At 38.0% G+C, this 26657-nt stretch overlaps 1 protein-coding gene across 1 annotated transcript in view; it reads left to right on the top strand.

Moving 5' to 3' along the window:
• Positions 1-26657, top strand: part of DEUP1 (deuterosome assembly protein 1) — an 85389-nt gene that overhangs the window by 44255 nt on the left and 14477 nt on the right. The window contains exons 9-14 of the mRNA XM_047071966.1: positions 2687-2792; positions 5591-5641; positions 7152-7406; positions 10400-10486; positions 21130-21153; positions 24597-24793. Coding sequence (XP_046927922.1) covers positions 2687-2792; positions 5591-5641; positions 7152-7406; positions 10400-10486; positions 21130-21153; positions 24597-24793 — 720 coding nt within the window. The remainder of the gene's footprint in view (positions 1-2686; positions 2793-5590; positions 5642-7151; positions 7407-10399; positions 10487-21129; positions 21154-24596; positions 24794-26657) is intronic.

Genomic DNA, 26657 nt, shown 5'->3' with positions numbered 1-26657 from the left:
TCATTGATGTTCTCATTCTCCTTGGAACTCGAATCCTTCTCAAATCTGAAGGCTCATGCAAGACCAGTGATAGGACTTTAAAAATTGACTAACCAAATGGTAAGGGATATTTTCTTGAAAGATGATAACATTGTTTCAAAGACAGTAATTATTTCGTTAAAGTTGTGGGATCTGCTCAAAAATTTTTGAGCCCTATGCTATGGCAAATGGCAAATGGCAAATTAAGGTTCCTAAAAATGACCTATTATGTGTCTCACCAAAGATGGTAGGATGCCTATTTACCAGTCAACATTATAGCATGTTCCACATGCAAGTTATATATTATCACCGGTCATTAGGAAATCTATTGGAAAAATGTAATATGCAAGGCACTGTTCCAGTGTGGTGAGTTGGTGAGAAATGTCTTTGCACAAAGAATGCATATGCCTAAAAACATAAGAGGTGTCCTAGAAAAGCAAACCTTGCACGCCCTGCCTAGCTCTGGTTTTATGTAAGAGCATGGTAGGTCCTTTCTGTGGGGCTGTCTCACAAGGCCAATGCTGAATTCCAGACATTGCCAACTTTCCTTCAATATAGGATTTAATCTAAGATCTTGCACTTATTTGCATATTTGGCCAATACAAATCTTTTGTCATGCCTAATGCCATTCTCTATTGAAGTTGGTATTTATTTTGATCTTTCATCTTTCTCATTTGGAGGGTATTCCTCAGTTCTAGTATTCTGAGATTTGATGAAAAGATAGATATTTAACTTTTCACAGCTTCCCTTGTATCTTAGACTTTGGGCTGTCTTCTTAGCCTTCCTCTTTCCCATTGAAAATTTCTAATCCTTTGGTTTGTTCTCATATGAATGTGATTCCAGCCTCTTTATTGTTTTGGTTTCTTTTATTTGGACTCTGTTTCTTCTTTACAGTTGTATTAAGGTGAAGCAGCCCAGACTTCTGAGTGCAGATGCACAATAGTTTTATAGAAGTAGCATAGGAATGCTTTTATTCATTTTCAGATCCTTTCTCAATAATGCCAAGATTTTGTTAGCTTTTTCTTTTTTTGAGCTACAGAAGCACCTTGGGCTGATATGTTCTGAGAGTTATTAAAAATAATTCCAACATTCCTTTTCTACACGACAACTGATAATTCCTTTATCTATTTATATTAGCATTTTATATTAGCATGATTACTGTTTTCTTCTTTGAACTTGTCCACGTTGAAGTTTGATGTTTGTTCCGATCACTCAGTGAAATTTACACAACCATGATGAGGTGTTTCCCCCCGCCCCCCCCCATTCAGATCATCATTCCACTCCCTGAAATTGCTTAGGAAGAATTGAAAAATAGGAAATTTCATTTTTCATGCCTTTCAAATAATAGCAAATGAGAAGAATTTAAGACTGATTCTGAAATAATGTTTAAAGAGAATATTGGATAGAATGCTCACAATAGATGACTGAGTAGGAAACAGAAGGGACTGAAAAATGTGTGCAGTACATTCTAATTGTACGGAAATAGTATCTATATGCCTATGCAGATATGCAGATGTATATATTTATATATTTATAGGTATATTTATAGATATGTATATATTTATACACACATGCCTAGAAAAAAAGACCATCAGTATACGCAAAAACGCCAACAATGCTTTTTCCCTAATGATAACGTAATAGCAGTATATACTCTGATATACTCTGTTTTCTACAGTTAACATATGTATTTGATTATCAGAAGAAAAGCAATCCAGTCTAGATACAAGTACCTCAGGGATATCACTATTAATTTATACCTTTTAAAGATCCCTTTATTTTCAATATTTACATCCATTATTTCTCTGTCATTCCTTTTCAATATTTACATTCATTCCTTTCTCTGTCATTTTGTTTTGTTTGTGTGGCTTAAGTTTTTGATTGATGAAACCTTTTAAGAAGTTCTTTGGAAATCTGAAATTGTACTCACCCACACGTGGGTACGTTCCTCAGAACACCAGACTTTCCCAGATTAGTCAAGCCATTGAAAGCATGCCACTTTCCGTGCCTGGCTAGTGCAAGTGATTTTTAGTGATTTTTCACTTACCAGCTTCCCAGATGTAGAAGGGAACTTGTTTCTACTTCTCCAGACTTCCTGTGGAAATTGTATTTTCTGTACCAGTTTCTGCTTCTCCCCTCTGGTAGCCACATGTGCTAGCAATTCCATTTTATAAATGAAGCAGCCAAAGAAGAGATGTATTTGAACTTTCTCTGGGCAGGCTGTCAGATTTAGTCACATTGGATCCCTTTTATGGAGTCCTTGCTCCCTTCGGACTCCCCCTGACATAGTTCCTTTCCACAATGTAGAAGCAAGTTAGATGTGTTTCCTTTTCTTAAGGGGTTCCAAGGCCATTTTACTACAGAAAACACTCTTATATAAAAATCTTATCTACATATGCAAAGCCAGTATTCTGCCCATTTTCAAAATATAATTGAAATTCCATATTAATTGCTACCTTTTATTTTTTGTCACTAAAACCATTTGCACTCAGTTAAGATATGTGAATACTTATGGGATCTGAATGTATTAGCATTTGCAATTTCTGTAGCTTGAAAATTTTCCAATAAACTAATAATCTCTTTCTGCAACCTACAATCGTGTAAATTAACAATATAATCACCACAGTTTACTCAGCGAAGTTTAATTTTTATTCACTTTAATCTGTAGACATGAATCATCTTACTCACCTTCGACTAAAGAACCAGAAAGGAAAAGGAAAGAGTTGTTTTCAGTGATCCTAGATCAGCCAAATCATGAAAAAGAGTTGAACAAGGTATGGAAAATAAGGGGCTTCTGAAGCCTCTGAATACAGAGGGGGAAAACACTTCCTTCTCATTCCCTTCTTTTTTCCTTCTATAGTTCCCCCAAAGATAATAACCTACCAGCCTGCTAATTCTGACATTCTTCTGTGCGACGCTGTGAAAAATGCAAACCTTCAGTCACCGTCGTGCCTAAAACGTGAAGGGCCTTGTGGCCCCGTGACAGGTGGCTTATGGCGAGAAGAATGAGAGCACAGACTCAGGCATGCAACCATATATATTAGGTGCATGAACTTGGGGAAGTTGCCGGTGCAAGCTGCTCAGGGGCCGCATTTCTAGCTTGGGGTTGGGATAATTAGCACCTCCCTCATAAAATCGCGATGAGGATTAACTGAGCTAATAAGAGCCTCTACTTGGCACTGACCTGTGCCGGGAGCTGTTCTGAGGGCGTAACAAATCTCAATTCATGTATTCCTCGCAACCATTTTATAAGGTAGGTGCTAATATTATCTTCCTTTCTCATTTGAGGACCCTAAGGCACAGAGAAGTTAGGTGATTTCCCCCGATGTTACACAGCTGTTAGGCAGCAGAGGTCAGATTGGAACTCAGGCAGTCTGACTCCAGAGTCCACGCTCTTCCCTTAAGTTAAAATCCGTTTAAAACTCGCAAGTAAAGTGCTTAGAACAGGGCTCGCTTAGCTCAGAGGGAGCGTCTAGTAAGCGAAGGCTGCTCTTGGTATTGGTTACACCCGCCCTTTGTCACCGAGCACCTAACATGTGCCAAGTAGACTGCCAGGAGCTGGGAATACAAGGGTGAATGAGGCCCGGGCGCTGTCCTTGAACACCTTGTGGTTCCCAGCTGCCTACAGAAAGCATATTCTCTTCTCTCCCTAGCAAAATCCAATGGTGGCTTCCTTTCCATGAAGCTTATCATGGCTGCTACCCACGTCTCTGGTCTTTAGGTTTGAGGATCACACCTAAATATTCAATATTATATGATCTAAACAATTGGAAACACCTGAGCGTGGCTTTGAATTATCATCTATCCCAGCACACAAAAGTGAAAATAAGTATTTGGAGAATGAATGAAGGTGAAGGTCTCCCATAATTGTGTAGGTTCATAAATTCAGTTGCTGTTTGTATAAAGTCAACAATCATTTATTGAGCATCTAGCAGGACTCTCGCTATTCTGCTCATTTCTGTAGGAACTACAATGATGTGAAAGGCAAATCCTGTCTCCCAAAGAGTTGACCGTCAGGTAGCTATTAAGTGTAGAAAAGGTGTTATGAATTAACGGTCATTTTCCTTATATTTTTCACATACTCCCATGAAACTGATTTCACTGCTATTTAAAAGTATAACTTTGAAAAACTGTTCTTTACTCGTGTCCCCAGTGAATGCATTATGATACAAAGGTTGATTAAAGCCACCTAAAGTATAGTTACACCATTCTGAACCTCCCACACTCAATAAAACCTTGAGTAATAAGGAATCTACTGACATTGCACAGTTTTGACATGGAAGGAGAGAATGCTAGGCACAAATTCTCTTCATGGGCTCTTGGAGACCTCTAGATAATGCACTGCTGTGCAGAAAAGGTAACAAATGAATTGGGTATAAATAGCTATAGCTCCCAGGAAGTGTTTGTGGAGAGCATTTTCATTCTCTTGTAATAAAAGCAACAAGAGCCATGTATTATGAATCCTGCAAGTGTCTTATTTCTTTCTCTGTTTTTCAGTGTAGAACTATTTTTGTTTTGTGATAAAATTGACATTTTTAATAAAGCCAAAAGTCATTTAGAGCTCGGTAAATTAATCTCATTTGGCAGGAAGCTTTGCAGTATAGCATGTTGTTTTAGTATCTAAACGCTGTGAAAATAATAAAAATAGTTTATTCCTTTCTCATAATGGGATATTCATGTTTGCACATTTTAAAAGTTCCATCTTAAGAGAACATGTTAACTACACAACAGGGATGTAATCAGCAAAATCCAAACGGGGACAAACCCCAGAACAGCCCTGTTGTTTCATCAAATAAATTGTAAGGAAAAAAAAAAAAAAAAACAGAGAGAGAAGATTGGAGACAAAATGAGACCTGTAACATTGTCCTCAGGGTGAGGACATTTGTACCCTCTGTCTCCTGGTCCCTTCTTTTGCTCTTCAGAGTTGGGTAACTCAAGCCCGGTTAGTTCCCTTCCTGGTGAGTCCTTTTTGTTTTTCCCCCTCATCTATTCAATGATGGGGTTGGACCATGTGATTCCTAAGGTCATGTCAAACTCTGAAATTCTAAAAATGTTAGTATTGAGAACGAAATCACAGGGGGGTTGGTGGTATAAAGCTAAGGACAAGCCAAGTTTGCCTTCTGAACACATGTCCTTTCCATGTTAGGTCATCCCATGCTAGCTTTTTCCAATGTGTGAACCACCTTCTAGGGCCCTGTGCCCATGGGTTACATGGCACAATGGGTAGTAAAGTCCTAGAATCAGACTGCCTGTCACCAGGAATGTGACTGTGAAAAGTTACATACTTAACTCCTTCATTCTGCAAAACAGAGAACTCTTGCATGGCTTAGATGATGTATACAGACTACTTAGAACACACACAAAAAGAAAGACATGATCCAGTCCACATATTTAGATCACAATTCAAATAAACAAACAGAAAAACATACATTGAGCTTCTGACACATTTGTAAATTTGAATACTGCCTGGATATTTGATGATATGGAGGAGTTGTTAATATTTTTAAGATATTACATTGGTATTCTGGCTATTTTTTAAAAAGAGAAAGAGAGTGCCCTTATTCTTTTACAGATATATCCTGAAATGTTTAAAGATGAAATGAAAATAAAATCAGTTTTAGAAGTAAGTGCCCTGGAGAAATTCATATAAATCTCTTTGTGGATGGGCTCCACCAACCTCTCCAGCCTCATGTCTCACAACACGCCAAGTCCCGGCCATTCCAGACTCCTCTTGCTTCGCTGTGTCTGCATTCTCTCTCACCCCTACTCTTCACTCTTTGCCTGGGAGCCCTTCTCCACCCCTGCCTTCCGTCTGGCTTCTATTCATCCTTCAGTATTTGTCTGATGTCCCATCCTCCGAGAAGCCCATCCTGACATCCCCAGGTTGGGTTAAGCATCCCTCCACTACATACCCCTGACGTTGATTGTTTATTTTTGTCTCCCCCAACGGACCACGATCATCTTGAGACTGGCGATTGGGTACTTTATCTCCAGATCTCAAGAATTAGACACAGTTAATGATTTCTAGAAAGGTGGTAAGAGGCTGGACGAAGACAGTGATAGTAGAAATGCAGAGCAGAGGAGAGATTTAGAAGTGCAAGGGACAGAATTTGCTGCCTGACTGTATTTGGTGGGACAGGGTGGGGAGGAGCCCAAGGTGAACCAGAGGTTGCTGACAGGGAAGGCCTAACTATGGTTAAGAGTAGGAGACTCCTCCACAGGCTTAAGGGCAGGAGGTGATGCATTTTCATGGATACATGAAGTTTGAAATTTATTATAACGTGATTCTGAAAAACATAGCATTCAGTCACAAACAGTACCCACAATGTAGTAAAAAAAAAAAAAAAAAAAAAAAAAAAAAAGCCCTGAATTTAAAACCAAGAGTCCTAGGTTCTAGTCCTGCCTCTGCCAGTTAATAGCTTTATGACCTTGAACAAGGCACCTAACCGTTCTAAGCCAGTTTTTTTCTCCCTAAAAAACATGCCTGGTCCATCCACCTCTGGGGAGTGAGTCCAGACCTCTTCCGTCACACATTCTGCAGTGGTTGTGTGATGGGTATAGAGTGAAGTTATAGAGCAGGGCCTATAGCTGACAGTAAGATATTATGCACTTACAATTGTAAAGGAGTAGATCTCATGTTAAGCGTTCTTACCACGAAAAAAAATTTTTTAAAGGAACACAAGGAATCTTTTGGAGGTAATGGGCATGATTATTACATCTGTTGTGGTGATAGTAGCATGCATGTATGTCCAAATTCACCAAATCGTATATAAGTACATGCAGTTTTTGTATACTAATTATACCTCAGTGAGGCCGGGAGGTTCAGTGCTTGATGTTTTCTCCACCTTCCTGTCAAAGTGGTTGTCAAAGTAGTATCAGTGGTAAGTGGTGATGTGCATATAATAGAAAATAGAAGTGAGAAATGGAATTTTGAATTTGAAAGGAGACAAGTAAATCAGTCATTTATTGTGAGTATCTGTTTTTCGTTCAGCCTTGATTGGAAAAGGAGGGTAAAGTGGGGCCTGCCAAAGGTTTAAGGGAGGACGGGAAGGCTGAGCATGGCTAACAAAAGCTTCAAGCCACTTTCTAGAGAAAAAGATCTGTTGATATTTGCTGGAATGTATCTGCCGCAGATAAGAAGCCAACTGTATCAGGAGGAAGAGTGCCATGGTTCTGAGCAGGAAAGAATGAGGAATGAAATCTCGGACCTAACAGAGGAACTTCATCAGAAGGAGATCACTATAGCAACTATCATGAAGAAAGCTGCCTTTCTGGAAAGACAGTTAAAAATGGAGTTAGAAATAAAAGAAAAAATGTTATCAAAACAGCAGGTATGCAAGCGGGCAGGACAGCACTTGTCCAGGTCACTGTCTTGCTCGGCTCTGATAGTAAGTCTTCATCATTGATTCATAAGCCGTTGCATTTCTTGCTATTGTTTCTGAGGCTAGCATCATTTGCGAAATAATGCAAAGTGTCATCAAAAAAGAACCGGGGAAAAAGTGACAGCACAAGATAATTGCATTAAATTCCGTCCTAACATTTTCTCGTGACCTGTATTTTGATCGCCTCCCACAGGATGCTCTAGTCAAAGATTTATTCTTGAATTTGTTTTCTATATCCCATTAGAATTTTTGTCTTAAAAAAAGGCCTCTATTCCAGCCTTTCATGGATACTTCCCACCCCCATGTACATATATGTGTATATGAGATATATATTTTTTAAGTTTATTTATTTATTTTGAGAGCGTGCATGAGCGGGGGAGGGACAGAGAGTCAGTTCAGGGGCCAATGCGGGGCTCAGTCTCACAGTCCATAAGGTCATGACCTGAGCCGAAATCAAGAGTTGGACGCTAAACCAACTGAGCCACCCAGGCACCCCTCCCGCCCATTTTATATATTTATTTGGTGGTTTTTTAAAAATAGATGTTGAAACATGAAAATTAGTCCATGTTTACTGAACATTGACTCAACGCACAGCATGGTTCATGGTAAAAAAACTGTAATTATAATGTTCTACTGTTAAAATACTACAAGAACTTCAACGTCTTCCCTCCTTCCATTTCCTTCCTTCCTTCCTTCCATTTTTTTTTGAAATTCCTTCAACACTTTACTCATCATCAAATTGGTGATTAAAAAGTGTAAGGTTTACCTGCTTTTTTAAATCCCAAATCAGGAGGCTTTGCGTGCACCATTCAATAACTTTCTGGGCATTTAAGGGTCACTTCATAAATAAGATGGTTATTTAAATCCTGTGTATCATAAAAACAAGAAGAGATTTGGCCTTTGTCCAATTATAAACCTTCAACTGATCAACTTGTACAATACACAGGAAAACAGCATAGATGGGATAGTGGCAGTGGTTGTACCTGATAGGAAAAGATATTTTACAGGTGTGAACAGTGACCTAGGTAACTGGATTATGGATGATTTTTTTTTGAAATGAAATTTTTAAAATTTAATCCAACTTAGTTAACATGTAGTGTAATAATGATTTCAGGAATAGAATTTAGTGATTCATCACTTACATATAACACCCAGTGCTCATCTCAGCAAGTGCCCTCCTTAATGCCCATTGCCCATTTAGCCCACCGCCCCAACACCCCACCAGCAACCCTTAGTTTGTTCTCTGTATTTAAGAGTCTCTTCATGGTTCATCTCCCTGTTTTTATCTTGTTTTTGCTTCCCTTCCCCTATGTCCATCTGTTTTGTTTCTTAAATTCCACATATGAGTGAAATCATATGACTCTGACTGACTTATTTTGCTTAGCATAACACACTCTAGTTCCATCCACATTGTTGCAAGTGGCAAGATTTCATTCTTTTTGATGGTCAAATAATATTCCATTGTATATATTTTTGTCCATTCGTCAATGGACATTTAGGCTCTTTCCGTAATTTGGCTATTGGCGATAGTGCTGCTATAAACATTGGGTTACATGTGCCCTTTTGAATCAGCACTCCTGTATCCTTTAGATAAATACCTAGTAGTGCAATCGCTGGGTCATAGGGTAGTTCTATTTTTAAGTTTTTGAGGAACCACACACTGTTTTCCAGAGTGGCTGCACCAGTTTGCATTCCCACCAGCAGTGCAGACGGGTCCCTCTTTCGCCACATCCTCACCAACATCTGTCGCCTAAGTTGTTAATTTTAACCATTTTGACGGGTGTGAGGTGGTATCTCATTGTGGTTTTGATTTGTATTTCCCTGATGATGAATGATGTTGAGCGTCTTTTCATGTGTCTGTAGCCATCTGGATATCTTCTTTGGAAAAGTTTCTATTCCTGTCTTCTGCCCATTTCTTTACGGGAGTATTTGTTTTTTGGATGTTGAGTTTGATAAGTTCTTTATAGATTTTGGATACTAACCCTTTATCTGACGTGTCATTGCAAATATCTTCTCCCATTCCATCGGTTGCCTTTTAGTTTTGCTGATTGTTTCCTTTGTCGTACAGAAGCTTTTTATTTTGATGAGGTCCCAATAGTTCATTTTTGCTTTTGTTTCCCTTGCCTCCAGAGACATGTCAAGTAAGAAGCTGCTGAGGCCAAGGTCAGAGAGGTTGTTGCCTGTTTTCTCCTTTAGGATTTTGATGGCTTCCTTTCTTACGTTTTAGGTCTTTCATCTATTTTGAGTTTATTTTTGTGTTTGGTGTAAGAAAGTGGTCCAGGTTCATTTTCTTGCATGTTGCCGTCCAATTTTCCCGGCACCATTTGCTGAAGAGACTGTCTTTTGGTTATGGATGATTTTTATTTTCACCTTTATGTTTTTTGATATTTTTAGGTTTTTGTTAAGGAAAATATAGTTTGTAATCTACAAAAGTAAATCTTTTCAAGGGAAGTGTTTTATATAGAAATGAGGCCTATGTAAATAAAAGAGCAGATACTATTTCTGAGTACTGCTAAGTAGAAAAAAATCAGGGAAAAATAAATAAATTAGACAAAATGAAGCGGCCACACAAAAAGAGAGCCGTTTGGCAGAAATATTAGAACAAAATTAAACATCAAAGTCATATTTGCATATTGTTAAAAATGAGGTAGTGAAGAATTCAATGGGCAGTGTTATTCGAGCATGTTTTAAATAGTGGTTTTTCTGGTAATAATTGGCATACAATAGAAAATAGAAGTGATACAGAATTTTGGTATGGGAAAGAACATCATTATTGTCAGTATCTGTTTTTAATTTAGCACTGGTCAGGAAAGGAGGGTAAAGTGGGGCTGCCAAAGAGAGACCTGAATGCAAATACCTGATTTGGAATGATCGTGCCTAAGAAGCGTTTCTCTTCACTGCACTTAGAAAATGTTTATGCGAATAAAATTAATTTTAATACAATTGTGAGCTTTTATTATGAATTTTACACTCACTTTTTCCTACTGATCCCCTTCCAGGTCTCAGACATGAGATACAAAGCTGTCAGAACTGAAAACACACACCTGAAAGGGATGATGGGAGATTTGGACCCCGGACAGTACATGGTAATTAATAATGCTGAAACTATTCAGTAACTTGAACCGAGATACTACGTACTTGGTCAGGACTTGCCCAGACATTATTTGCTAAGCACGTCCCATGCGTCAGGCAGGCAGCAGTGGGGGCAGCAAATTATCTTGTACTTGGACTAAACTTACTTTTATCCTCAGGCTAGGACATTTGAATTTCTAGTTTTCTCCTCTGTTCTTTTCTTGGATTGGGCTACAGGCTGATCATTTCCTCAAACATGCCACTTCCTTGCTTTTTTTTTGCTCTCACTGTTGCCTCTGAAATCCTCATGGCCTGACTCATGTGTCAACCGTACCCTTGATGAAGCCGCCCCTAAAACTCCAGTGAGAATGAGTTGTGCCATCCACACTGGGTTTATATTTTGGTGGCGCTTGTTTTGTAGCCTGACACTTCCCCACTGGGTGGTGAACAGGGGCCACATTTTACTGAAGTGTGTACCACCAGCACCTCACAATGTCAGGGGTATAGTAGGGTTCAATGAATGTTGGTTGAATGAAAGGAAGGATGAAGAAATGAATGATTGAGGATTGACCTTGTGATTTTAACCAACGGCTCTACATTGCTTAATATAGCAGTTGAAGGTTGGTTTTTATATGTAAATATAAGAACTTTTATTTATTGAACTAATGAAATACTGTCGTTACTTGTTTGACATTTATTTGCTCGGAGAGAAAATTTTGAAATAAAATAATTTTTCCACCACTGGGGGAATCGAGAGGATAAAAGATGAGTATGGTGATTGCTTCACCTGGCTTCAGTCTCCTGGACTGAACACAAGGAAGTTAGACTAGGGGTTCTCCATGATTCTAGATTTCTGTGATAGTAGGTACTTGTTCTCATAATAGTAAGTATCCTAACATCAAAGAGTTAGAGGCATTCTGCAAGCACTCTGTCTTCTTTGGCCCTGCTTACAGATTGTGTAATCAAAGGATAGATGGATACAAAGTGAAGTTACATGGTTTCCCAGTCTGTTACATAAAATCTGTGTGACGTCTGGCGTTTGTTCCTATAAACGCTCAACACACAAAAATTTGAACTGAGTCCTGCCCTCATGAAAATCTTTTTTTTCCCCCTCTCACAAAATGGTCTTTGTGGTGGTTTTGTCGTTTTTTTTTTTTTAAACTAAATGTTTTCAGGTATGAATTCTGCCTCATCACAGCCCACACTGAGCCTGCTTCACCCTGGTTTGTATAGGCGTTTGGTTTTGTTCACTTATTTGTTTTTGGCTTTTTCAAGAAATAAAACACATAAAGATCTATAAAGAAGAAGCTAAGTATTCCACTGCTTTCCCCAATCCCAATTTGGAATCCAGAGATATCCAGTGCTAACAAGCTAGTATGTAGCATTCTATCACTTTTTCTTGCTCACACACACATATAGAAGGGAGGAGTTAAGTGTCCCTTTACAGAAACGAGTGTATAATATACACATTATTCTAAATTGCTTTTTGACTCTGTATCACCAACATCTGTATAAGATAGTAGAAAAACATCTTTTTTTTGTAATTTCTTAGGAAAATCAATATATACTCACGTAAAATATATATAATTTTTAGTAAATTGAATCATAACTTACATACTAGTGATTTTAGTGCAGTCTTTTGTTCTTGCTTCTCCCCTTTGCTCTGTTTCCCTACCCACCTCATAACCTCCTCCACCAGATAACACATGTTAACTGTTCAGTATGTATTGTTTTGTACTTTTCATGTATATTAATTCATATATATGTGTATGCGTGCGTGTGACTATGTATACATACATGTGTATAGTCATATAACTAATATCTATACATACACGTATATAGTCATATATTAACATTTATTATAAATTGGATTACATTATGCATACTTTTCTCCATCTTGTTTTTGTCCGCTCAGCAATATCTTTTGCGAATCATTATAAATCAACTAGTTTAGGTCTATTTCATTTTGTATAATGGCTTCATAATATCCCATGATGTGAATGTATCAAAATTTATTCAACTATTTTTCGGGATCAATTCATTCGTCATTAATTCAACTCTGTTTCTAGATTTGTGCACAAATAAACAATACTGTAAAAAAAATCTTCATACATACATTTTTGAACAGCTTCCTAAGAAAAGAATTGCTGATTGAAAGAATATGTATGTTTTAGGGGTGTCTGGGTGGCTCAGTTGGTTAAGCGTCCGACTCTTGATTTCGGCTCAGGTCATGATCTCATGGCTTGTGGGATGGAGCCCCGTGTCTGGCTGCATGCACACTGAAAGCACAGCGGAACCTGTTTGGGATTCTCTCTTCCTCTCTCTCTGCCCCCCCAACCCTGCAAACACCCTCTCTCTTTCTCTCTCTCCCTCAAAATAAATTTTTTTTCAACGTTTATTTATTTTTGGGACAGAGAGAGACAGAGCATGAACGGGGGAAGGGCAAAGAGAGAGGGAGACACAGAATCGGAAACAAGCTCCAGGCTCTGAGCCATCAGCCCAGAGCCCGACGCGGGGCTCGAACTCCCGGACCGCGAGATCGTGACCTGGCTGAAGTCGGACGCTTAACCAACTGCGCCACCCAGGCGCCCCTCCCTCAAAATAAATTTTAAAAACTTTAAAAAAAGGATATGTATGTTTTAATTTTAAAACATTTGTTGTCAAATCATATTTCTACTATCTCTGTATGTGCATACCTTTTATGTTCCTCCTTACCAGCAATAGGTGTTACTGCTTTTTAAAATTTTTGGCAGTCTGATGGGTGTAAAGTGATTTCTCAGTAGTACTTGAATTTCTCTTTCCCTGGATACTGTGAGTATATTTTTGTATGTTATTGGCAATGTACTATGAATTATATTCTTTGCTCATTTTTCTGTTGGGATGTCTTTTTCTTGTCAATTTATAACAGCAATTTCCTTAATTTATTGTTTGTGATTTTATTTATGATATCTTTTTGCCATACACAAAGTTTTAATGTTTGTTTATTTTTGAGAGAGAGAAGGAGACTCAGAATCCAAAGTAGGTTCCAGGCTCTGAGCTGTCAGCACAGAGCCCGACGCGGGGCTCGAACCCACAAGCCATGAGATCGTGACCTGAGCCGAAGTCAGACGCTTAAGTGACTGAGCCACCTAGGCACCCCTACCATACACAAAGTTTTAAACCTTCATTTGTCAAAAACGTGTATCTTTTTGTTTACAGCTTCTGAATTTTCTTCCTAGAATAACAAGGTTTTTCCAACTTCTAGACAGTATACGTTGTTAGAATGTCTTCAAAGATTTGTGTCTTTTTCCATCTAAGCTTTTAATCCATTTGAATTACAATTTTACATGTGATATAAAACAAGAACCCAATTTAAATTTTTATATGAAGGTTAAGGTCAATTTATCCCGTTTCTCCAGATAATTTCCTGTTGGGTTTTATTTGGAATCAAAATAAGTTTACATATTACTTTGAAAGAACTGGCACTTTCATGATAGTAAATTTTCTCATCCAAGGATATGACATCGTTTTCCATTTCTTCATATCTCAGTTTATGCTCTTCAATAAGACCTTACAATTTTCTTTCTTTAGGTTCTGTGCCTTTCTTTTAAAATTATGCTCAGGTATTTTATAATTCTTGTCACAGTTGTAAGTGAAGTATTTTCCTTTTTCCATATCTAAGAACTTATTTCCAATATAGTAAAAAAACCAAATTGTCTTTAAATTCTAGTAGGCATTTACTAGAGGTTCTTAGGGATATTTGAGATATACTATCATTTCAACAAAAATAGATAGTTTTACCTCTTTTTTTCTACTGTTCATATCAGTTATTTTTGTCATACTGCATTTGCTAAAACCCTCAAGGGAATATTAAATAATAAGAGTGATTGCTGAGAAAACTAATTTCTGATTCTAGATGAAATTGTTTTAGAGTTTCACTGTTTAGAATAATTATTGTTCTTGGGCTATGGTCTTATATCTTTTTATTCCTAGTTTACTTAGAGTTTTTAAGATTTGCTGCCAGCTTTTATCAAATAGCTTTTCAGCATTTATGACATCATGTGATTTTGTCTATAATTTGTTGATGTATGATAGAGTATGGTTGACAGATTTCCTGATCTTGACCCATCTTTGAATTTGGGGAATGAACCTTCTTGGTCATTGTATTCATTTGCTGGGCCTGTCATAACAAAGTACCACAAACTGGGTGACTTAAAACAATAGAAACTTATTGTCATATAGTTCTGGAAGTAGAAGTCCAAGATCAAGGTGTTACCAGGACCATACTCCCTCTGAAACCTGTGGAGGAGGGTTCTTCCTTATCTCTTTATAGCTTCTAGTGATTTGCCAGCAATCTGTGGCAATCCTTGGATTATACATGCATCGTCCTATCTTCACATGGCGCCCTTCCTGTGTCTCTGTCTTCACGGCCAACTTTCAGTTTCTTCGTGTGGTCTTCCCTCCATGGGTGTCTGTCTCTGTATCCAAATTTCCCCTTTTTGTAGAATACCTGTCATGTTGGATTAGGTCCTACCCTAGTGACCTCATCTTTACTTTATTACCTATGTAAAGATCCTTTTTCCAAGTAAGGCCACATCCTGAGATATAGGAGTTAGGATTTCAGCATACCTTTTGTGGGGGGAGGGGAAGAGAAAATTCAACTCATAACAGTCATACTCTAACAATTTCAACATATTCCTGGGTTCTATGTGACAATATTTTATTTAGGAAATTATGACCTGTGGGGGTGCCTGGGTGGCTCAGTCAACTGGTTAAGTGTCTGACTCTTGGTTTTGGCACAGGTCATGATCTCACGGTTTATGGAATCGAGCCCCACGTCGGGCTCTGTGCTGACAGTGCAAAGCCTGCTTGCGATTCTCTCTTTCCTTCTATCTCTGCCCTTCCCTGCTCTCATGCTCTCGCTGTCTCTCAAAATAAATAAATAAACATTTAAAAATAGAAATTATGACCTGTGTATATAAATGGGATTTATACACAGTTCTTTCTACTTGTTTTAAAGTTATGCTGGCTTTATAACAAAAATTGGGAGTATTCATCTTTATGAGTTATCTAGAATAGTCTAAATAATATTGGAATTATCCATTCTTTAAAGGTTAAAAAGAGCTTAGCTGTGAAACCATCTGGACATTGAAGTTTCAGTGAAGTATATTTACAATTACATTTCCATTCTCTTTTAGCATACTTGGTATATTCAGATTTCACTTCTTCTTAGGTTGCTTTGATTATTTGTATTTTTCTAGGAAATTTTTACACAATCCAAATTGTTTCCTTGTTACCAAAGGTAGTAATATCCTATAATTCTTTTTGTCTTTTCTATAGTCTATGTTCATGTTTCCTTTCTTATTCCTAAGCTTGTATAGTTAAGCTCTCTGTCCTTCTTTTTTAAAGCCTGGCACACAAGGGGATTATGTATTTTTTTAGTATTTAAAAGTGTTGGCTTTTGGATTTATTATTTCATCTATTTGTTCTAATTTCATTATGTTTAGCTTTTATCAATTTCCTCCTCCCAATTTGTTTTATTTTGTTGCTCTTTGTATTTCTTAATATAAACACTGAATTTCTTAATTTTATATGTTTTTGATTGTGAAGCCTTTTAAAGCTGTATGTGTTCTTTTGGCTATAACTTTGCTGCATCCCATCAATTACCATGAAATATTCTCTTACGTTTTTTCCCAAACGTACTCTCACAGTCACAGAGTAGAGTGGGTTTGGTCTCTGAGATCAGGGAGACCAGGCAAAATTGTCAGCCAAGACCTGCCCAGGATAAGTGGCCCTACTTGGCTCTGGGGAGGGAAGGATTCCTCACCAGCTCTCCCTGACAGGAGTCCCACACACCTGGCTCAGGAGTGAAGGGTTAGAAATAAATATGGGGGAAAAAATAGTTACAGAGAGGGAGGGAGGGAGGCAAACCGGAAGAGACTCTTAAATACAGAGAACAAACTGAGGGTGGATGGGGGGTGGGAGGGAGGGGAAAGTGGGTGATGGGCATTGAGGGGCACCTGTTGGGATGAGCACTGGGTGTTGTATGGAAGCCAATTTGACAATAAATTATATTAAAAAAATAAATAAATATGGGACAGGGAGATGCAACAGGATGCCAACAACTTCCAAGGCTCCCTCGCTCCTCATGAGAATATTAGAAAATGTTTGTCCCACAGGGAAACTAGCACTCGTGTTTCAAGTCAATGAGCCAGTTTCAACTTAGTTTCTTAAAACTTAACCTTTTTCCCAGGTATATCAAGGTGTAATTGACAAATAAAATCGTATATACTTAAATTGTACAATGTGATTGCATGTGTGTATACATTGTGAGATGATTATGACAATCAAGTTAATTAACACATACATCTTCATATAGTTGTGTGTGTGTGTGTGTGTGTGTGTGTACGTGTGGTGACAATGCTTAATATCTATCCTTTTAGCAAATTCTAGGTGTATAGTACAGTATTATTAGCTATAGTCATCATGCTGAATAGTAGATCCCCAGAACCTAGTCATCTTATAAATGAACCTAGTCATCTTTGACTCAACATCTGGCCTTTTTCCCTACCCCTCAGCCCCTGGCAACTGTCATCCTCCTGTCTACTTCTATGAATTTGGCTTTTTTTTTAATTGAAGTATAGGTGACATCCAATGTTATATTAGTTTCCGGTGTGCAACGTAGTGACTTGGCAATTCTGTACACTATGCAGTGCTCACCATGATAAGTATAGTTACCACCTGTCACCATACAAAGTTATTACAATATGATTTTGTTTTTTAATTCCACGTTTAAGTGAGATAATGCAGTATTTGTCTTTCTCTGGTTTATGTCACTTAGCATAATGTCATCCGGTTTCATCCATGTTGATGCAGATGGCAGGATTTCCTTCTTTTTTATGGCTGAATAATATTCCATTGTGTATGTATATAAGTATATATACACAAATAACACATTTTCTCTATCCACTCATCCATACCTTGGCTATTGTGAATAATGCTGCAATAACATGGGAATGCAGATGGTTCTTCTAAATACTGATTTCATTTCCATTAGATATATACCCAGAAGTGGGATTGGTGATCATATGGTAGTTGTTTTTTTGAGGAACTTCCATACTGTTTTCCATAATGATGGTGCAAGATTACATTCCCACCAACAGTGTACAAGAGTTCCCTTTCCTCCACATCTTCACCAACACTTGTTATAGTTTGCCTTTTTGTTAATAGCTATCCTACCAGGTATGAGGTGATGCCTCATTGTGGTTTTGACTTGCGTTTCCATGATGATTAGCGATGTCGATCACCTTTTCACATAACTTCTTATTCTTGGCTGCTTATGGGTCTTCTTTGGAAAACTGTATATTCAGATCCTTTGTACATTTTTTAATTGCATTATTTGTGGGTTTTATTTTGTTTGTTTTGCTACTGAGTTGTATGAGTTTCTTATATATTTTGGAAATTAAACCCTTATCAGATATACGGTTTACAAATATTTTCTCCCATGAAGTTGCCTCTTCACTCTATGATTGTTTCCTTTGCTGTGCAATAAGCTTTTTTTTTAGTTTTATATAGGGCCACTTGTCTATTCTTGCTTTTGTTGCCTGTGCTTTTTGGTGTCAAATACAACAAATCATTGCCGGAACCAATATCAAATATCTGTCTCCCCTCTGTTTTCTTCTAGGAGTTTTACAGTTGCAGGTCTTATATTTAAGTATTTAATCCACTTCCAGTTATTTTTTTTGTGAGTGGTATAAAATAGAGGTCCAGTGTCATTCTTTTGCATGTGAATATCCAGTTTTCCCAATATTTATTGAAGACACTATCCTTTCCCCACTGTGTGTCCTTGGTGCTTTTATTAAAGATCAGTTGACCGTATGTGTGTGGGTTACTTTCTGAGCTCTTTGTTCTGTTCCCTATCTATACCATGCCACAATCACTACGGAATGTTTCCATTCATTCCATACATATTTACTGAATACCTACTATGTATCTGACAGTATGCCAAGATTGTGAATAAGTCAGACTAGATCCTTGAATTTAGGAAACTTCATATTAGTACAAGGAGACCAATTATTAGTAGATACGGACAATTAACTGGATACTTATGCTAAAGAGTAATAGGAAAGCTCAGAATTCAGGGGCACTGATAGGGATTACTTAACCCTGTCGTGGGAGTAATAAAAGGCATCTGGGGAGCAGTCAGCCATACAGATTAGTGGGAAAGAGTCATGCTGAAAGAATAGAATGTACAAAGACCAGAGATGAGGGAGAGTCAGGGAAAATTGGAGAACTGTATAATAACAAAGATCCGCAATGTATTGGGTATTTACTCCATGCCTTATAATCTGCTGGACGCTTTACATACATAGTGTCTCCATCCTTATAACAAGTATGTGGTGGTTGGGTATGACGATATCATTTCACAGAAAAAGGAATGGAATCTTTATGTTTTTAAGTAACTTGCCCAAGATCATGTAGCTTGTAAGTTGGTTTGGATAACTCCAAATGCATAATACTGCTATAATATCCTATGGTTCTCTCTGTTTCTTCTGCTTTATTCATTGGCTCCTCCCCCTACTGTTCCTGCCTCTCCTCATTCCCCCAGTTTTGCTGTTGGCTCTTGCGCCTCTGGCTCCATGCTTTCCCTTAAAGGATAGGTCCGTCAACCACTCCAAGTTACCTCCTCTGGATTACCTCGTGGCTTCTAAGCTCTCCCCTTCTTATCCCAGACACAACCTTTCCTTGTGTTCTTCTTCCTATCAAGAACATGTGCTCAATTTCCAATAGGAGGTTAGAACTCTTTATATTCCATGGCTTCCTTAATCTGGCTCTCCCACGTTGTGTCCCTTATAGTGACCTACAACAAACCCTCTGCTAGAGCTAGACCTGTCTCAGTCTCATCTGCGTATGTGATGGTCACTTCTCATGCTCTTTCTTGCTTCCGGGCTTTTGCACATGCTTTCCTTCTACCTAAAAACCCCCTTTTCCCACTTCACATAGTTATGCCCTGTTAATGTTTTAGATAACTCAGCATAAATTTTACATGCTATACAAAATCTTCTTTGATTTTCCTCTGCTCTGCTAAGTGTCCCTCCTAGAAACCACCATAACATCCTTTATTTAACACCCATCATAGTACAGGGTTAAAATTACCTGTTTCTTGTCAGCTTCCCATCCCCTTACCAGTAGGCCCATTGAGGGCAGTTACCGTCCTAGTTTACCATTATATCCAAGCACTTAGTACAGTGCCTGAACATAGGAGGCAGTGAAAAAATATTTTGTTAGATGAGTGAATGAACAAATGAATGAGTGAGTGAGTGAGCAAATGAATGAATGAATGAATGAATGAATGAATCCTTTATATATCCTCCACCTGAATGCTTTTCCTTAGCACTGAGTTTTGGATTGTCTTCCTTTATTTTTTTAACTGTTTAGTGTATGTATGTTTTGTCTCATCAGTCGTAGACTTCTTGATGGGAGAAGTGGACTATATTTTATACTTCTTCATAGAGGGTTTGGTATAGGATAGGGCTCGATGAATACTTGTGGATTTATGGGTCTCACCTGTAGTGTAAGAGGCATGAGTGAACTTTCATGGGAATTATTGCTCACATCATGAGAGATTGCCAGAGTGTTGTTTTATCTCACCTTCTGCATGATCTCAGTTGCCATTCATTGATTCAGAAACATTTGAGTTTATACTTGGTGCAGCATAATTTAATATATAATTATACTTTATATTATTCACTACTTTTTCATACATGTTAATTTAGTCTACTCGGTTTTATTGTATTTTCCATGAGAGCAGGGTCACTTTTTTGTACTTGATTACCTCTGTGGCACTTAGCACATATATATACAACATGTGTTTGTTTAAAGAGTGGTTAATTGGATGGATATCATAAAATGGAGTGCCATTGATGTGTGGCCTTCCGTGTGATGCCTTATCAAAATAGTATTTAATCACATATGCTTTATGTTGAATTGTAATTCATATAGAAAGTTGACTTTATCATTGTTCTCTCTTTTTTTGTATGTGAAGATTTATAATTGACTTTGATAACTGAAATAGTCAAGCCACTCCCCAAAGAGAAAAATCTCAAGTGCCTATTGAATTTAAAAAAAAAAAAAGAGCAAATATAATTCTTTGTTCTTTAAGAGTGTATGATCTGGGGCGCCTAGGTGGCTCAGTCAGTTTTAAGCATCTGACTTCGGCTCAGGTCATGATCTCGTGGTTTGTGAGTTCGAGCCCTGCGTCGGGCTTTGTGCTGACAGCTCAGGGCCTGGAGCCTGCTTCAGATTCTGTGTCTCCCTCTCCCTCTGCCCACCCCTGCTCACTCTCTCTCTCTCTCTCTCTCTCTCAAAAATAAATAAACGTTAAAAAGAATTTTTTAAAAAGTATACAATCTATTATGTCACTTGATGTAGCACTCATTAGTTTAAAGATTTCATACTAAAGAAAACTCCTATCTGTTATGTGTTCAAATCCCACAATTAGATAGTTAATTCTTTCTGAAATAATTGTAATGGACAAATAAACATGGAATTAAAGGATTGGTGCTGAATTTTTACCCCAGGCAGTAAGAAACAAACTATTTACACCATTATTTTAGGGCTTCTAAAATACGTGGTGTTTGGATAATATTCGAATAACAATTATCTTTTTCCTTTCCAGACAAGTGAAATCACTGACATTAAGGTAGGTCATTTCTAAATAACTAGAACTTTGGGAATTTTTCCACTTGACTAACTGTGAAGCGCCCTGTTTATCACACTTAGGGAAAGAAAGTTTAAACAAGGCCCTCACCCAGTGGTAGGGGCCTGCCCTCAGTCAGTAGCTGTCCCCTGCTCCCAGCTATGGCAGCTTCCCTTTCCCTCCACTGAGTCTGTGAAGGAGCTGCCCGCCTGGTTGGTAACTCTTCCTCGGGTCTCAGAGAGATGCTTTTAAAACTGTAACAGAAGTGGCTCTGAGAAAGACGTTTCCCTTGGATTTGTGCAAAAACAGTTAGTTACTCAGAGAAAAGTATGAGGTGTTTACCTGTATTTCCCTGGGTAGCTAATGAGAAATCAAGTTTTTCATGACAGTTTTTTTTGTGATTCCATATTTATTTAGGCCCGTGAGTATATTTATTAAATTTTCCTGCATCTAAGAAACGTGCCGTAAAATCAGATTTCATCAGAATTCAGAATTGGTGGTAATTTTTAAGACTCATTTGCCCATCTGCCCTTCACCATCCGTGAAGTTGGCCAAATAAAATAATAGCATAAAAAATTACTACCCTCACAACAATCTAAAACATCCATTTATGTATTAAAAATTAATATACTAACCATAAACCAAAAACATGGATAAAGCCTGTCCTTCTGTAGAAGTACTTTGTTAGCCTATTATTGTTGAACATACGTGAATTTAAAAGAAAAGGTGTGGGGCGCCTGGGTGGCTCAGTCGGTTAAGCCGTCCGACTTCGGCTCAGGTCGCGATCTCGCGGTCCGCGAGTTCGAGCCCCGCGTCGGGTTCTGGGCTGATGGCTCAGAGCCTGGAGCCTGCTTCCGATTCTGTGTTTCCCTCTCTCTCTGCCCCTCCCCCGTTCATGCTGTGTCTCTCTCTGTCTCAAAAATAAACGTTAAAAAAAAAATTAAAAAAAAAAAAAAAGAAAAGGTGTAACATAAAATACTGTTCTTCAGACACTGCAGTAATTTAACTGGCCTCATGCTGGCATGCCAGAGTAAGTAAGTACTAGGAAGTTTTGCCATTTTGAGAATGAAGCAATGGATTAAAACTACAAAACCCTAAAATTTGAGGGAAGAAAATTTTAGCTAACAGGCCTATCAAATAACCCATCAGCAATACAGAGGTAGAATTTAATCACTGCCTATTTTCACACGATAACCCATCTAGTGGGTCCTGACATTACTAGAAAAGCCTTTAAGAAAAACATGAAATGAGAGAGCCCAAAAATGTTGTCGTCAAGGAAAATGGAATATGCTTTTAAATGTAAATTATGCAAATACATTACCTATGTAATTTTTTCAGGTCATGCTCACAACACTTATTTAATTATGATGCATTTAGAAAATTATAGAGTCTTAAAAAATTATTACTATCATTCTTAATTACTTTAAACCAGCATTGGGCCAAAAAGAATCACAGACGAAATCTAAATTTATAGAAAAGGCTTGAATAAAATTATAACCGAGCAGCAGACCATCAAGAATTACATATTTTGATGAATAGATTTTTTTAGAGTAAAACTTTCAATCCTTCATGAACTTTCTCTACCAGAGCTGTTCATATGAATACTTATCTTAGGAAGGGCAAAATTTTATGAGATGGCCTCCTTTATATTTATTATAAATCTACTCTAATTTTAAAGATTTTTTTAACTTATTTATTTATTTATTTATTTATTTATTTATTTATTTTTGAAGGAGAGAGAGAGACAGAGCATGAGCAGCGGAGGAACAGAGAGAGAGGGAGACACAGAATTTGAAGCAGGCTCTAGGCTCTAAGCTGTCAGCACAGAGCCCGATGCGGGGCTCAAACCCACAAAGTGTGAGTTCATGACCTGAGCCAAAGTCGGACGTTTAACCGACCGAGCCACCCAGGCGCCCAAATCTACTCTAATTTTAGAATAAACAATCCTTTCTCTTGGAAAGCATGCTACAGATTACTCTTTTATCTGCACTGATGTATCTCAATGAGCAAACGTGAAGACCTACAAAAGGCAAGGGCCTAACAAGCAGAGACATACCTTTAATGATCCTTCTATTCCAAAGGGCACCTTGGTCAATAGCTGTATAAACACATAACCCTTTCTGTGTTGTTCTGGGGCAATTTGGCCTCCTGAAGAATTTTCTTTCAAAAGTGGGACCTACCTTTCTAACGATTCATGAACTTCTATAACACATTAGGCAGTAAACAGAAAATGTAGTAAGCAGGCTTGGCCTTTGAAAGCAAAAATTAAAACAAATAGGTAAACCTTTTTAATACCTAATATGTACACATTTCTATACTTATCAATCCTGATACTAATATGATATATATTATGTGAATAATATAAGACATGCAGTTAGTAAAAATAAAAATAATGACTTTATGGGATGCCTAGTCCATGAAGTGGCCTCCATGCCAAAACCTTACATTTAGAAACTTCAAAATAAAATTTCTAAGACATATTCATCTATAGTTTTATGGGCTTATAACCATAGAAATTCGGAGCTTCAAAGATGATACTTTATCCATGTCATACTTTTTGTGCTAAAATATTACCCTCTGACAACAGAGAACTCTTGTTGTATCAGCAACTACATGACCCACAGATATCTAAATCACAGGACTAGAAAGGACCATGTAGTCATTTAAAGCATTTTCATGAGTTTTTGTGTGAGACTATGTCCTGTTTTTTTAAACTCTGTGAGAAGAAAAGTGTAGACTCTCCATAACATTTCTTACAGCATTTAATTCAAAACTCATCAGAAATCTTTGTTCTTGCTTTGTAAACTGCTCATTTTGTGATCTGAACATGTTTCATATCCCCTTCTTAGGACACATTAAGATTAGGTGGTGCGTACCAGATAGTAAAACTACATCATGAAGCCGCATTCCTGAAGACTAGTACTGCCACAATTTCAACTGTTAGATCTTTGCTCTCAAATGGTCCAGAATCAGACTCCAGTCTGTATGGATTTAGTAGATAATTATTCATCACCCAACAGTGGGGAATCGATATGTGATTTTCTATAATGACATATATTATTGTAATCAGAGCAAAAAAATCTTCCAAAATTGAAATGTGTATTAATTCTGGTTCTGTTATTAGTGCTGGAAGGCATACCCTGTAGACACGAAAACCCTTAAATCCAGCCAGTCTGTTCTAGAGAGAGAGAACGCTAGTGCAGAAGTGAACACGGACAGTGGTGGATGCATTGCTCTCGTTGTGAAGCGTTCGGTGGCAGCTGTCACTGAGTGTCCGTGTTGTGAGGAGATGAGGGCAGGAGAGGGCTTCAGGAGGCACACAAAGGTAGAGCCATGTCCCCGGACTCAGATGAAGGGGCCTTACGACAGCCATGTCTAAGTGCACAGAAAATACGCATTCCCTTATAAGGAACAGTTTTTTCAGTGATGGTTTTTTCATTCTCTAGAGTTTGGACTTCACTAACAGGGAACATTCGAGGCATACGTCTATTAACAAACTGGAACACGAGAATGAAAGGCTCCGAAATGATCTTGCAAAACTTCGCTCCAATGGCAAATCAGCATGGGCCAATCAAAATACCTATGAAGAAATGGGACGGTACACCTATCAAAACCAAATGAAAATGGAAAAAAATGAAGATAGGTATGTTAGCTCCATTGTATAAGGACACAACTGTATAAACATTTAATAGAGACATTTATTTTTAAACAACTCAACGGAGAACTTTTATATACTTTCTCTTCAATTGTTAACATTTTATTTTGTAGTGATAATACAGTAGTATAGATATATTGTTTTATATTAAATTCTGTGCTGTCAATAGCTTTCGAAATACAACAGTGAAATGGTAGCGTTACAGTGAATTCTACTTACTTCAAACCCTCCTAGAAGCCGATGTGGCACACAAAGTATACAAAGAAGTAATCTTATTTTTTTATGTCATAAGAATAGAAAAACTAGATTTTAATATGTTACGTATATTGTTCAAACAGAATAGAAAATAGGTCACTTCTGACTTTCAAAATATACGCTTTATATTGACAACTCCAGCAGTAGCGACAAACTGTTGGTCCCTTCGTAGGAAAGGAATTGGAGGGTGGGTAAGAGGTTTTCTCTGAGCGAAGAGAAGCATGTGGAAAATTAGTATCTGCTCTCCACAGGATCCCCTTTTAAAGTGCCTTAGTTCAAAATTTAAGTACATACGTCAACCATAAAATTAGACTAACTTATTCCACTTTAATAAAATACTTACAGAATCAAAACTGTCCTTGGCGGCTTTCCACTGTTTTTCCAAACCTGGGAAATTCTCAGCAAAATAAACAAGTTTCTTTTCTCCAGGATATCTTAGAGTCATTACCAAGCTCTTGTGCATTGTGAGTTTCAGGAAGGGGTGTGGCATGCAACATTCCCCGAACTTCTTTAACATCAGATTTGTTAACATTTCATGGTGCCAAGAAACGGTGAATTGATAGGACGTAACTTCGATCCAACTTTTGCTCAAAAACTCATCACACTTAGCACGAAAACCTTACCTACTGTTTGCGTATAACATAATATTTACAACCTTGGGAAACGTACTTAAACTTTGTAAGCCTCAATTTCCCATCTGATAAATAGAGATAATAAGTATAAGGGGTTTTTGTGTGTGTGAGAATTACAGAAGAAAATACAGTTCCATATAAAACATATATTTCCACAAATTTCAGCCATTATTGATATTATTACTACTAATAAAATTGTTAGCATTTATAACAGTATGAATACTTCTGCAACAACTCACAGTGCCAAAAAGTAGCTTTGGGTGGCCAAACAAATGGCTGAATCTGACATTCCCTCAGCCACAGTCCTGTGAGAAGGGGCGATGCCGGCCTATCTTTGTAACTAAGCACGCCCCATATAAAGGGGGATAAATCCATAAATCCATGGGACATAGCAAAAAATATGTCTGTTCAACATTCTTGTGGACGTAGTGCAGCTCTCTCCTACTTGCATCCCCTCAACGCTGCACGTATTAGAGGCTGTATCCTAATCCGATGCAAGAAATAGCAACCATTCAAAACTGCTCAATTAATAACCTTTTTTCAAGACGTTCAGGAAGGAAATGAGGGCAGACTGGCTGCTATCCTAGAAACTAAGCACTGGGGGTGGGTTGCTGGCAGGGGGCGGTGGGGGGAGGGGATGCAGGGAGGTGGGGGAGAGGCAGGGGGCGGGTGGTGCCGTCTGGGTGCAGGTGGCAGAGTACAAACAGGGTGTGGGGGCGGATGTAACAGTCCGCTGAGGCCTAGCCACGGGCCGGTTCTGTGGTGCCCGTGCCCGGGTGTTCCGGCCTCTATAACTGAAAACCTGTCTCCAGAAGAGGTCTCATCTTGATTGTGGTATAGAAATATTTTTTCTGATATAGAACATACCCTTTTCAAAATGCTTCCCTACTCCACAGACTCATGTCTCCGTGGGTCAAATCACGACCCCACGCATTTGGTTCTTTTATTGTAAGAGAAAAGCAGGC

The sequence above is a fragment of the Lynx rufus genome, unplaced genomic scaffold (assembly GCF_022079265.1).
Source record: "Lynx rufus isolate CCGP_SWC_20201006 ecotype Redwood Valley unplaced genomic scaffold, mLynRuf1.p SCAF_9, whole genome shotgun sequence".
NCBI lineage: Eukaryota > Metazoa > Chordata > Mammalia > Carnivora > Felidae > Lynx > Lynx rufus.
This window is presented reverse-complemented; position numbering and strand designations above follow the sequence as displayed.